The sequence below is a fragment of the Oncorhynchus mykiss genome, chromosome 15 (assembly GCF_057628025.1).
Source record: "Oncorhynchus mykiss isolate SJ-2025 chromosome 15, ASM5762802v1, whole genome shotgun sequence".
In the NCBI taxonomy this organism is placed as follows: domain Eukaryota; kingdom Metazoa; phylum Chordata; class Actinopteri; order Salmoniformes; family Salmonidae; genus Oncorhynchus; species Oncorhynchus mykiss.
The window spans coordinates 37,001,315-37,015,853 of record NC_143036.1 but is presented as its reverse complement, the minus strand read 5'-3'; the positions used below and the strand labels follow the sequence as shown (position 1 = coordinate 37,015,853).

The 14,539-nt window shown below is 44.5% G+C and overlaps 1 protein-coding gene across 47 annotated transcripts in view; it reads left to right on the top strand.

The window, feature by feature from the left end:
- LOC110490717 (supervillin) overlaps positions 1-14,539 on the top strand; it is a 149,892-nt gene that overhangs the window by 63,830 nt on the left and 71,523 nt on the right. For 23 of the 47 annotated variants that reach the window (XM_090199982.1, XM_090199981.1, XM_090199980.1 and 20 more), the window contains 2 exons: positions 1,527-2,480; positions 10,351-10,385. In XM_090199982.1, the coding sequence (XP_090056108.1) occupies positions 1,527-2,480; positions 10,351-10,385 (989 nt within the window). Of the gene's footprint in view, positions 1-1,526; positions 2,481-3,154; positions 3,359-10,350; positions 10,386-14,539 lie in introns of all 47 variants that reach the window. The other 24 variants (XM_090199993.1, XM_090199992.1, XM_090199991.1 and 21 more) reach the window with 2 other exon arrangements.

Genomic DNA, 14,539 nt, shown 5'->3' with positions numbered 1-14,539 from the left:
CCACATAGTCAGAGAAATGTGAAATTAGAGCTGGAAAAAGTATTGCTGTTAGCGCCATTAGCTCCTCTTCGTTTCCTTTTTCTAGATTTCAACAATCAGATCATTGGAAATGGACTCAAAGCAGTGGTAACCTTGTGATTACAGACAGACAATGGAGTCCAGTAGAGTTATGCGGACTAAATTTCTATATTCACGACATTGACATCATAGTAGACCATTTCTGACCCACTATACCTGATTACCGGATTTAGTCATAAAGGAATGTGTCGTTCAGAGATTAGGATAAAAGCAGACTAAGCTTTGCTTAACTTTCCTCATAAGTCTATAGTTAAAGATCCAATGCAGCCGTTTTCATCTCTGTCAAATAATTCCCGGGTAACATTTTAAGTACCTTACTGTGATTTTTTTTTCGATTTGAAATGGTCAAAAAGAAACAAAATAGCTTCTTAGCAAAGAGCAATTTCTCAAGCAAGATATTTGTTAGGATTGTCTGAGTGGAGAGGAGAAAGCTGAAAACTAGCTGTTATTGGTAGATCGGTTTGGAACTCTCTTATTGGTCAAACTAATTTACTGTTGTGATGTCCCCAGGCAGGCCAAAGCTCCCACCCCACCAACACAGGCTACAATTTCAGATATTCTATTCAAACAGGTCTTACACTAAAAGGGCATTATCAATATTTTCACAATTTCACAGTATTATTCCAACTTCATAGTGTGGAAATATATATAAAACACAGGAAAATCACGTTGCTGTCTGCACTGGGCCTTTAAGGGAAAAATGGCAGTTAAGAAGAGATTTCTTCTGAAGATATGTGATGTGAATCCAGGCCCAGGCCTGCTCAGCTGTGGAAGTCTTCCCGGACCTTGAGTAGTAGAGGCCAGTGAAGAGAGAAAGGAAAATAAGGAGAGGGCACTCTGTCAACTGTTCCAGTAACATCTTAGATGTACTATAGGAAAATGGTGAAGAGCTGAGTGTTTTTATGCCATATGCTAGCCGCCTTCCAGAGAGATTAACCTGTACAATACTGCTGGCTTTAACTCCCCCAGAACCACAAAATCAAGTCTTATGGGAAAGAGCTACTGTTTTATATTTAACTACTGTTGGAAAAGCATTAGCCACCACCTGACAACAGCTGTAGCCTAGCGTGTTGTCACCCAACCGACCCCCACCATCATCCAGCATGTGATCTGTCTATGCTCTGCATCCAATTGATTCCCTGTTTGTTTAAGTTTGGTGACTTGGTGTTCATCATGTGTTTCTCATTAGTATCTCACTGGTAAGATGGTATTACATTCTTATTTCTGGGTTATATCGTTGATTACATTTGGACTGTTTTCTCTAAATGGAGCCATGCTTGAATAAGAGAGGGGAAGCAAGGGAGGAGGTGAGGGAGGGATGGGGGGCAAAGGTATGTTTGTGGCTGAGGGAAGGGGATGTGTTGGGCATTTACCATCATTTATCTCTCTGCACTCTGAGTTTCAGTACAAACTGGAGCGTGTTGTAAACCCTCTTTCTCTCCCTAAAGAATCAGAGTTAGGGACAAACTGGCCAGGGAGGAGGGAGTTCGAAAGAGGAGTCCAGAGCTGGGCCACCATGTCCCTGAGGCCCCCCTGTACAGGAGACACCCCCAGATCACCACCTGCTCCACAGCCTACCACCATGACCCCCAGGCTCCGGCGTATACCACCACTGACTCTCCAGGCCCCAAGTCCTACTCTCACCACCAGCCTCAGCTCACCCGTTCTGGGCGGAGTGATGACCCCAGCTATCTGTCCATGACTACTGGCCCCGGTTCCGGGGCACAGCGGCCCCAACAGCCTCTGCCAGAGGAGGAAAAGGAGATGGAGGGAGAAGTGGAAGAAGAGGAGAAGAGGGGAGCCCCTAGGGAGGGCAGGAAAGCTGTGCTGCCATCAGAGATCAGAGGAGTCCAGGGAGTGGGACAGGGGAGGGAGGCTGAGCCCAGAGGAGGGTACATGGAAAGAGGGGGAGAGAGACCCAGGATGAGATGGGAGGAATCAGACACAGACCCTGAACCAATCAGACCTACGGAACAACCCATGACCCGCCTGCAGGCCGCCGAGGTCAGAGCAGAGCTCAGAGCCTCCAGGGAGAAGGGCCAACAACTGTGGAGTGACAACGCCATCTACATCCAGAGAGGCGTTTCCCCCATCTCTACCCACATCCAGAACAGGGGAGGAGGCCCAACCGCCACCACCATGACCACTGATGCCTTCATCCGCTCCTCATCCGACACTGGGCCCCATGGGGCCCCTAGAGGCTCCATCCCCAGGGCCCAGGAGCCATGGTCGTTCAAAGAGGCAGCAGGCCTGCGGAGGGGGGCCATTGAAGAAGGGATCAGAAATAGAGACCAGAGACCACTGGAGACCAGGGACGTTCGTATCTCTGTGGCCAAGCTTCGTCACTCCTACCTGGAAAGTGCTACGACTGCTACTGCCCCAGTCGTCAGGAAACCTGAGCTGTAGGTGCTTCTGTAATACAGTGCTGCTCTACAATGCATTCTGCTAAGAGTTGCGGCTGGCTTCTCTGTTTGGAACTCAGTCATCCGCTGCCTAACACGAAATGATAATCAGTGTGATTGTTTTCACTGTTTCTAACGTGTAGAAACACTCATCTAAAAGCTGATACAGTATAGTTTCTTCAATGCATACTGCTGGGAACTGCTGCTGGCTTCTATCTGGAACTCACTCACTGCCATGCACTGCCTAGCTAACACCAACCTCCTGACTGACTGAAATCATCTTTTTGATAATTCTTAACTGTTTCTTCTACTTATAGAAACTCTCATCCAATCACTAACGCTAGCAGTAGTGTGTTTCGCAGGAGGAGGTTTGACTTGTTGCTTTCTCTTACCTGATGGACAGTTGTGTGTGTGTGTGTGTGTGTGTGTGTGTTTATGTGTGTCTAACACAATGTAGTGGCCAATCAAGCCAACTTCTGCATGAGTGTGGCCTTCATTGCTCCTCCAATTATAAAACCAGGGGTTGGGATTCTGTGTGGGGAATCAAATGAAAAGTATGCTTCAATTCTTAAATGACTATTTTCCTGCTCTTACTTTTGTTCTCTCACCCTGCTATTTTTCTTTCCTTTCTTCATCACTCCGACCCTTCTCCATCTCTTTGTTGTGCTCCAAAGAGAGGAGGAAATAAAGTGGGTGTACCCAGGGGGGACGGAGGTCCCCTGGAGAGGGGTGCGGGACAATACAGTAGTCCCATGGAGGGGGGACAGGGACTGGGGGCGCAGGCCCAGACTCTCTATCTCGCCTGGAGAGAGTAGAAGGACCTCAGAGAGGTTTAGGACCCAGCCCATCACCACCGCTGAGAGACACCGGTCTGATAGGTACTGTGGGTTGTGTGTGCTGTGGCTAATGCATGGCAAACAAAAGGAATTAGTCCTCATATTTTTCAGCTCTGGAGGAACATACACACACACATTCACACAGGCTAATCCAGAAACCTTTGCTTTCTCTCTCCGGCTGCATGTACTGTTCCTGACATACGGCAAGATGTGTGTTGCCTTTTTATTCAAATCAAATCAAATTGTATTTGTCACATGCAGCGAATACAACAGGTGTAGTAGACCTTACAGTGAAATGCTTACTTACAAGCCCTTAAACAACAATGCAGTTTTAAGAAAAATTCCTCAAAAAATAAATAAAAGTAACAAATAATTAAAGAGCAGCAGTAAAATAACAATAGCGAGGCTATATACAGGGGGTACCGGTACAGAGTCAATGTGCAGGGAACTGGTTAGTTGAGGTAATATGTACAGTGGGGCAAAAAAGTATTTAGTCAGCCACCAATTGTGCAAGTTCTCCCACTTAAAAAGATGAGAGGCCTCTGTAATTTTCATCATAGGTACACTTCAACTATGACAGACAAAATGAGAAAAAAAATCCAGAAAATCACATTGTAGGATTTTTAATGAATTTATTTGCAAATTATGGTGGAAATAACACAAGTTTATCTCAATACTTTGTTATATACCCTTTGTTGGCAATGACAGAGGTCAAATGTTTTCTGTAAGTCTTCACAAGGTTTTCACACACTGTTGCTGGTATTTTGGCCCATTCCTCCATGCAGTTCTCCTCTAGAGCAGTGATGTTTTGGGGCTGTTGCTGGGCAACACGGACTTTCAACTCCCTCCAAAGATTTTCTATGGGGTTGAGATCTGGAGACTGGCTAGGCCACTCCAGGACCTTGAAATGCTTCTTACGAAGCCACTCCTTCATTGCCCGGGCGGTGTGTTTGGGATCATTGTCATGCTGAAAGACCCAGCCACGTTTCATCTTCAATGCCCTTGCTGATGGAAGGAGGTTTTCACTCAAAATCTCACGATACATGGCCCCATTCATTCTTTCCTTTACACGGATCAGTCGTCCTGGTCCCTTTGCAGAAAAACAGCCCCAAAGCATGATGTTACCACCCCCATGCTTCACAGTAGGTATGGTGTTCTTTGGATGCAACTCAGCATTCTTTGTCCTCCAAACACGACGAGTTGAGTTTTTACCAAAAAGTACTATTTTGGTTTCATCTGACCATATGACATTATCCCAATCTTCTTCTGGATCATCCAAATGCTCTCTAGCAAACTTCAAACGAGCCTGGACATGTACTGGCTTAAGCAGGGGGACACGTCTGGCACTGCAGGATTTGAGTCCCTGGCGGCGTAGTGTGTTACTGATGGTAGGCTTTGTTACTTTGGTCCCAGCTCTCTGCAGGTCATTCACTAGGTCCCCCCGTGTGGTTCTGGGATTTTTGCTCACTGTTCTTGTGATCATTTTGACCCCACGGGGTGAGATCTTGCGTGGAGCCCCAGATCGAGGGAGATTATCAGTGGTCTTGTGTGTCTTCCATTTCCTAATAATTGCTCCCACAGTTGATTTCTTCAAACCAAGCTGCTTACCTATTGCAGATTCAATCTTCCCAGCCTGGTGCAGTTCTACAATTTTGTTTCTGGTGTCCTTTGACAGCTCTTTGGTCTTGGCCATAGTGGAGTTTGGAGTGTGACTGTTTGAGGTTGTGGACAGGTGTCTTTTGTACTGATAACACGTTCAAACAGGTGCCATTAATACAGGTAACGAGTGGAGGATAGAGGAGCCTCTTAAAGAAGAAGTTACAGGTCTGTGAGAGACAGAAATCTTGCTTGTTTGTAGGTGACCAAATACTTATTTTCCACCATAATTTGCAAATAAATTAATAAAAAATCCTACAATGTGATTTTCTGGATTTTTTTTCTCATTTTGTCTGTCATAGTTGAAGTGTACCTATGATGAAAATTAGAGGCCTCTCTCATCTTTTTAAGTGGGAGAACTTGCACAATTGGTGGCTGACTAAATACTTTTTTGCCCCACTGTACATGTAGGTAGAGTTATTAAAGTGACTATGCATAGATAATAACTGAGAGTAGCAGCAGCGTAAAGGGGGGGGGGGGGGCAATGCAGATAGTCTGGGTAGCCATTTGATTAGATGTTCAGGAGTTTTATGGCTTGGTTGTTTAAGTTTAGAAGCCTCTTGGACCTAGACTTGATGCTCTGGTACCACTTGCCGTGCGGTAACAGAGAGAACAGTCGATGAATAGGGTGACTGGAGTGGCAATTGTAAGGCCTTTCTCTGACACTGCCTGGTATAGAGGTCCTGGATGGCAGGAGCTTGGCCCCAGTGATGTACTGGGGCCTACCCTCTGTAGTGCCTTACGGTCGGAGGCCGAGTAGTTGCCATACCAGGCAGTGATGCAACTAGTCAGGATGCTCTCGATGGTGCAGCTGTAGAACATTTTGAGGATCTGAGGACCGGTAGGTAGGTTAGGTTTTGTCGTGCCCTCTTCACGACTGTGTTGGAGAATGGGGGTGTGCTCGGTCCTCCTTTTCCTGTAGTCCACTATCATCTCCTTTGTCTTGATCACGTTGAGGTAGAGGTTATTGTTCTGGCACCACAAGGTCAGGTCTCTGACCTCCCTATAGGCTCTCGTCGTTGTCGGTGATCAGGCCATGCACGACTCCAACACCATCGGCAAACTTAATGATGGTGTTGGAGTCGTGCATGGCCGTGCAGTAATGAGTGAACAGGGAGTACTGGAGGGGACTGAGCACGCACCCCTGAGGGGCCCCCGTGTTGAGGATCAGCGTGACAGATGTGTTGTTACCTACCCTTACCACCTGTGGACTGCCCATCAGGAAGTCCAGGATCCAGTTGCAGAGGGATGTGTTTAGGCCCAGGGTCCTTAGCTTGGTGATGATCTTTGAGGGCACTATGGTGTTGAACGCTAAGCTGTAGTCAATGAATAGCATTCTTACATAGGCGTTCCTTTTGTACAGGCGTGAAAGGGCAGTGTGGGGTGCAATAGAGATTGTGTCATCTGTGTATCTGCTGGGGCGGTATGCAAATTGGAGTGGGTCTAGGGTTTCTGGGATAATGGTGTTGATGTGAGCCATGACCAGCCTTTCAAAGCACTTCATGGCTACAGGCGTGAGGTCCACAAGTCTGTAGTTGTTTAGGCAGGTTACCTTAGTTTTCTTGGGCACAGGGACTATGTGGTCTGCTTGAAACATGTTGGTATTACAGACTCAGACAGGGATAGGTTGAAAATGTCAGTGAAGACAATTGCCAGTTGGTCAGTACATGCTCGGAATCCGTCCGGCCCTGCGGCCTTGTGAATGTTGACTTGTTTAACGGTCTTACTCACATCTGCTATGGAGAGCGTGATCACACAGTCATCTGGAACAACTGATGTTCTCATGCATGTTTCAGTACTTGCCTCGAAACGAGCATAGAAGTAATTTAGCTCGTCTGGTAGGCTTGTGTCACTGGGTAGCTCTTGGTTGTGCTTCCCTTTTGCAGTCTAATAGTTTGCAAGCCCTGCCACATCCGACGAGCATCGGAGCCAGTGTAGTACGATTCGATCTTAGTCCTGTATTGATGTTTTGCCTGTTTGATTTGTTCATCAGAGGGCATAGGTGGATTTCTTATAAGCTTCTGTGTTAGATTCCTGCTCCTTGAAAGTGGCAGCTCTATCCTTTAGCTCAGTATGAATGTTGCCTGTAATCCATGAATTCTGGTTGGGGTATGTACATACAGTCATTGTGGGGACGACGTCCTCAATGCATTTATTGATGAAGCCAGTGACTGATGTGGTGTACTCCTCAATGCCATCGGAAGAATCCCGGAACATATTCCAGTCTGTGCTAGCAAAACAGTCCTGTATCTTAACATCTGCTTTATCTGACCACTTTTTTATTGATCGAGTCACTGGTGCTTCATGCTTTAATTTTTGCTTGTAAGCAGGAATCAGGAGGATATAATTATGGTCACAAAGGGATAGCTTTGTATACATCTGTGTGTGGACTAAAGGTGGTATAGAGTTTTTTTAATTTTATTTTTTTTAATTTTATTTTTTTTAATTTTTTTTTTCTCTCTGGTTGCACATTTAACCTGCTGGTAGAAATTTGGTAAAAACAGATTTAAAGTCCCCGGGTACGAGGAGCACCACCTTTGGATGAGCGGTTTCCTGTTTGCTAATGGCTGTATACAGCTCATTGTGTGCGGTCTTAGTGCCAGCATTGGTTTGTGGTGGTAAATAGACAACTACGAAGAATATAGGTGAAAAGTCTCAAGGTAGATAGTGTGGTCTACAACTTATCATGAGATACTCTGAGGTTGCTGTTCTATCCTGCCGATACAGTGTACAACCCACCAGCTGTATGTTATTCATGTCGTCGTTCAGTCACGACTCGATGAAACATAAGATATTACAGATTTTAATGTCTGTTGGTAGGATATACGTTCTTGTAGTTCGTCCACTTTATTATCCAACGATTTGATGTTGGCCAATAGTACCGATGGCAAAGGGAGATTAGCCACTCGTCGCCAGATGGCATCCCGATCTCCTTCCACAACTTCCTACTGCAAATGACAGGGATGAAGGCCTGTTAGGGTGTCTGATGTAAATCCCTCTCGCCCGACTCATTGCCTGGCCAGCAAAGGAAATTATGGAGAATGAAGTGTCCTCCCTCATCACTCCCCATGGGAAAAGACTACAGTATATAGATCCTATTGGGTTTAGTGTGCAGGAAGTGTTCGTTTAGGCTGACGTGAGTTCTTATAAATCAACAGCATGTGTTCACATACAGTTGAAGTTGGAAGTTTACATACACCTTAGCCAAATACATTTAAACTCAGTTTTTCACAATTCCTGATATTTAATCCTAGTAAACATTCCCCGTCTTAGGTCAGTTAGGATGACCACTATGCTGTATTTAAGACTGTGAAATGTCAGAGTAATAGAAGAGAGAGTCATTTATTTCAGCTTTAATTTCTTTCATCACATTCCCAGTGGGTCAGAAGTTTACATACACTCAATTAGTATTTGGTAGCATTGCCTCTAAATTGTTTAACTTGAGTCGAACGTTTCGGGTAGCCTTCCACATGCTTCCCACAATAATTTGGGTGAATTTTGGCCCATTCCTCCTGACAGAGCTGGTGTAACTGAGACAGGTTTGTAGGTCTCCTTGCTCACACATGCTTTTTCAGTTCTGCCCACAAATGTTCTAAAGGGTTGAGGTCAGGGCTTTGTGATGGCCACTCCAATACATTGACTTTGTTGTCCTTAAGCCATTTTGCCACAACTTTGGAAGTATGCTTAAGGTCATTGTCCATTTGGAAGACCCATTTGCGACCAAGCTTTAACTTCCTGAATGATGTCTTGAGATGTTATCTTCCCTCATGATGCCATCTATTTTGTGAAGTGTACCAGTTCCTCCTGCAGCAAAGCACCCCCACAACCGGATGCTGCCACCCCCGTGCTTCACGATTGGGGTGGTGTTCTTCCAAAAATAACAATGGTCATTATGGCCAAACAGTTCTTTTTTTGTTTCATCACACCAGAGGACATTTGTCCAAAAAGTACGATCTTTGTCCCCATGTGCAGTTGCAAACAGTAGTCTAGCTTTTTTATGGCGGTTTTGGAGCAGTGGCTTCATCCTTGTTGAGTGGCCTTTCAGGTTATGTCGATATAGGACTTGTTTTACTGTGGATATAGATACGTTTGTACCTGTTTCCTCCAGCATCTTCACAAGGACCTTTGCTGTTGTTCTGGTATTGATTTGCAGTTTTCACACCAAAGTACGCTCATCTCTAGGAGACAGAACGAACGCGTCTCCTTCCTGAGCAGTATGACGGCTGCATGGTCCCATGGTGTTTGTACTTGCGTACTATTGTTTGTACAGATGAACGTGGTATCTTCAGGCATTTGAATATTGCTCCCAAGGATGAACCAGACTTGTGGTGGTCTTGGCTGATTTTCTTTTGATTTTTCCATGATGCCAAGCGAAGAGGCACTTAGTTTGATGGTAGGCCTTGAAATACATCCACAGGTACACCTCCAATTGACTCAAATTATGTCAATTAGCCTATCAGAAGCTTCTAAAGCCATTTTCTGGAATTTTCCAAGATGTTTAAAGGCACAGTCAACTTAGTCAATGTAAACTTCTGACCAACTGGAATTGTGATACAGTGAATTATAAGTGAAATAATCTGTCTGTAAACAATTGTTGGAAAAATTACTTGTCATGCACAAAGTAGATGTCCTAACCGAAAACTATAGTTTGTTAACAAGACATTTGTAGAGTGGTTGAAAAACAAGCTTTAATTACTCCAACCTAAGTGTATGTAAACTTCCGACTTCAACTGTAACACACACACAGGCTCATTCAGAAACCTATAGATTCACCCTCCCTCCCTTCTAGTCATCCAATCTCTGATGGCCTAAACACAGGCTCTAAGCTCTCTGGCCAGGCAGCAGAGCGTGACAGGAGATTAGAACCCAAAGGTCTGTTTCGTGGTTGCTGAGTGTATCCTGGCAGTGGACACTCCATGTGACCCGCGCTCGCCTCTCTATGCTCGCCAGGGTGAATGAATCACTCCTATTGTTGTTGTTTATTCTTAAGGTCTAGCAGTCTGTAATGCCTTAGATTGGGCAACTCTCTCTGTTAGAAACTCTGATTTCTGTGGTCTTGTCCCAAATGGCACCCTATTCCCAATGTAGTGCACTATATTTGAATTGATCTATTTGTTCCCTGGTCAAAAGTTATGCATAAATAGGGAATAGGGTGCCGTTAGGGACACATTCTGTTTAATATCCTAACACCACCTATCACGTTACCTCTGTTTCTACTGCTGGGAAAATCTACTGCTTTCTTTCTGCTCTCAATCTCTCATCTCTGGGTAGCTGTACTCACAGTTGCAGTCATTTGCCATCGATTTCCAACAACTTGATTTGATTGTCTATTAATGTGTTTTTTCTTTCTGTATTTCTTCTTGCCTTTTCTCCTGAAGGTCTGGTTTGAGCCCAGATCTACCAAGCACTGAAGGTAAGTTATTTTTGAACTTTTTCTCCATTGGTAAAAGGAAAAAATTATTTGTATATAACTTTGAACAGGTACATGCCATCGGATAAATGTAATATGTTTGCGTTCCGCTAAAGAACATATCAGTCATTTTTGTTTGAATGATTCCCCTTAATGAGAAAAGCTTAATGATGCAAGGCTTATCATTAAACTTAAACTACATGACCAAAAGTGTGTGGAAATGTGCTCATCGAAAATCTCATTCCAAAATCATGGGCATTAATATGGAGTTGTTCTCCCTTTTGCTAATATAACAGCCTCTACTCTTCTTTGAAGGCTTTCCACTAGATGTTGGAACATTGCTGCAGAGACTTACTTTAATTTAGCCACAAGCGTTAGTGAGGTCGGATATTGTGCGATTTGGCCTGGCTCGCAGTCGGCGTTCCAATTCATCCCAAAGGTGTTAGATGTGGTTGAGGTCAGGGCTCTGTGTAGGCCAGTCAAGTTCAACACCGATCTCGACAAACCAATTCTGTATGGACCTCACTTTGTGCACGGGGTTATTGTCAAGCTGAAACAGGAAAGGGCCTTCCCCAAACTTGCCACAAAGTTGGAAGCACAGAATCATCTAGAATGTCATTGTATGCTGTAGCATTAAGATTTCCCTTCTGGAACTAGGGGGCCTAGCCCGAACCATGAAAAACAGTCCCAGACCATTATTCCTCCTCCACCAAACTTTAAAGTTGGTGCAATGCATTCAGGAAGGTAGCGTTCTCCTGACGTCCGTCAAACTGCCAGGTGGTGAAGCGAGATTCATCACTCCAGAGAATGCGTTTCAACTGCTCCAGAGTCCAATGGCGGCAAGCTTTATACCACTCCAGCTGACGCTTCGCATTGTGCATGGTGATCTTAGGCTGTTTGGCATTGGAAACCCATTTCATTAAGCACCTGACGTTGCTTCCAGAGGCAGTTTGGAACTCGGTAGTGAGTTGCAACTGAGGACAGAGGGTTTGTACGTGCTACGCACTTAAGTACTCTGTGGTCCCATTCTGTGAGCTTGTGTGGCCTACCACTTCGCGGCTGAGACGCTGTTGCTCTTAGACATTTTCACTTCACAATAACAACACTTACAGTTGACCTGGAGCCGCTCTAGCAGGGCAGAAATTTGACTTGTTGGAAAGGTGGCATCCTATGACAGTGCTACGTTGGAGTCACTGAGATCTTCAGTTCGGGCCATTCTACTGTCAATGTTTGTCTATGGAGATTGCATGGCAGTGTGCTTGACGTTATACACCGGTCAGCAATGGGTGTGGCTGAAATAGCAGAATCCACTCATTTGAAGGGGTGTCCACATACTTTTGTGTATATAATGTTTGATTCATAAAGGAGAAAGAAAAACATTTTAGTTACTATTGGTGCTCACAATAGTCGTGGCCAAATATTCATTTCCACAAAATTTGTTGCTTCACTGTCTTTAGATATTTTTGTCAGATGTTACTATGGAATACTGAAGTATAATTACAAGCATTTCATAAGTATCAAGGCTTTTATTGACAATTACAGGAAGTTGATGCAACGAGTCAATATCTGCAGTGTTGACCCTTCTTTTTCAAGACCTCTGCAATCCGCCCTGGCATGCTGTCAATTAACTTCTGGACCACATCCTGATTGATGGCAGCCCATTCTTGCATTACCAATGCTTGGAGTTTGTCAGAATTTGTGGATTTTTGTTTGTCCACCCGCCTCTTGAGGATTGACCACAAGTTCTCAATGGGATTAAGGTCTGGGGAGTTTCCTGGCCACGGACCCAAAATATTGATGTTTTGTTCCCCGAGCCACTTAGTTATGGCAAGGTGCTCCATCATGCTGGAAAAGGCATTGTTCGTCACCAAACTGTTGCTGGATGGTTAGGAGAAGTTGTTCTCGGAGGATGTGTTGGTACCATTCTTTATTCATGGCTGTGTTCTTAGGCAAAATGGTGAGTGAGCCCACTCTCTTGACTGAGAAGCAGCCCCACACAGGATGCTTTACTGTTGGCATGACACAGGACTGATGGTAGCGCTCACATTGTCTTCAACGGACAAGCTTTTTTCCGGATGCCCCAAACAATCAGAAAGGGGATTCATTAGAGAAAATGACTTTACCCCCAGTCCTCAGTAGTCCAATCCCTGTACCTTTTGCAGAATATCAGTCTGTCCCTGATGTTTTTCCTGGAGAGAAGTGTCTTATTTGCTGCCCTTCTTGACACCAGGCCATCCTCCAAAAGTATTTGCCTCACTGTGCATGCAGATGCACTCACACCTGCCTGTTGCCATTCCTGAGCAAGCTCTGTACTGGTGGTGCCCTGATCCCGCAGCTGAATCAACTTTAGGAGATGGTCCTGATGCTTGCTGGACTTGCTTGTGCGCCCTGAGGCCTTCACAACAATTGAACCGCTCTCCTTGAAGTTCTTGATGATCCGATAAATGGTTGATTTAGGTGCAATCTTACTGGCAGCAATATCCTTGCCTGTGAAGCCATTTTTGTGCAAAGCAATGATGACGGCACGTGTTTCCTTGCAGGTAACCATGGTTGACGGAGGAAGAACAATGATTCCAAGCACCACCCTCCTTTTGAAGCTTCCAGTCTGTTATTCGAACTCAATCAGCATGACAGAGTGATCTCCAGCTTTGTCCTTGTCAACACTCACACCTGTGTTAACAAGATAATCACTGACATGATGTCAACTGGTCCTTTTGTGGCAGGGCTGAAATGTAGTGGTAATGCTTTTTGGGGATTCAGTTCATTTGCATGGCAAAGGGGGACTTTGAAATCAATTACAATGAATCTGATCACTCTCCATAACATTCTGGAGTATATGCAAGTTGCCATCATACAAACTGAGGCAGCAGACTTTGTGAAAATTAATATTTGTGTCATTCTCAACTGTACGTAACACCGCTATTGTTCTATAGAGCAGAGCACTATACATCCATACATCCATCTGGTTCCTATAATTATACACACACTCACACACATGGTTAATACCCACCATCAGTTAGTCAGTCAGCAGTGTAGCGCAGCGTCAGCCAAAAGGGGATGCTTCCATAGTGATGTCCTGTGGTATTTCTCTTTTGTGTCCAAAATGGCACCCTATTCCCATTTATAGTGCACTACTTTTGACCAAAGCCCTGTTGGCCCTGGTCAAAGGTGCCATTCCCTGTAACCCTCTGAGATCACACCTGTATGCAGTGTTTCCCCTAGGAATGTTTTCGGCAGGGGTAGGGGGGGGGGGGGGGGGGGTGGTGGTGGTTTCTGGTGATGCTAGTTGTTCTCACATTAAATACAGAAATCTAATTTACATTACTACTGTGAGTCTTTCTGGTTGTCTCTAAGAGCTTTCCACACCTGGATTGTGCAACATTTGCCCATTTTTATTGTTTTGAAATTTCTTCAAGCTCTGTCAAATTGATTGTTATTCATTACTAGACAGCCATGTTCAGGTCTTGCCATAGATGTTCATGTAGATTTAAGTGAAAACTGTAGCTTGGCAACTCAGGAACATTTACTGTCTTTTTGGTAAGCAACTCCAGTGTAGAATGGCCTTGTGTTTTAGATCATTGTCCTGCTGAAAGGTATATTCATCTCCCTGTGTCTGGTAGAAAGGATTCTGCCTCACTATTTCCAATCCATTTATTTTGTATCTAGAAAAACTCCCCATTTCTTAAGGATTACTAGCATACCCTTTATTTTCAGGACAAAAAGTAAATTGCTTTGCCAATTATTTTATTTTAGTGCTATTTTTGGGAATATTTGTATTCTGTACAGGCTTCCTTCTTTTCACTCTGTCAATTAGGTGCTGGGTAGACCGGTGCTGGGTAGACCGGTGCTGGGTAGATCTGGGCTCAAATCAAGTTTTATTGGTCACATACACATGGTTAGCAGATGTTATTGTGAGTGTGCTTCTAGATCCGACAGTTAGCAGATGTTATTGTGAGTGTGCTTCTAGATCCGACAGTTAGCAGATGTTATTGTGAGTGTGCTTCTAGATCCAACAGTTAGCAGACGTTATTGTGAGTGTGCTTCTAGACCCGACAGTTAGCTGATGTTATTGTGAAATGCTAGTGCTTCTAGATCTGACAGTACATCAGTGTCTATCAGGTCATATATAACAATTCCACAACAAAACGTAATATCTA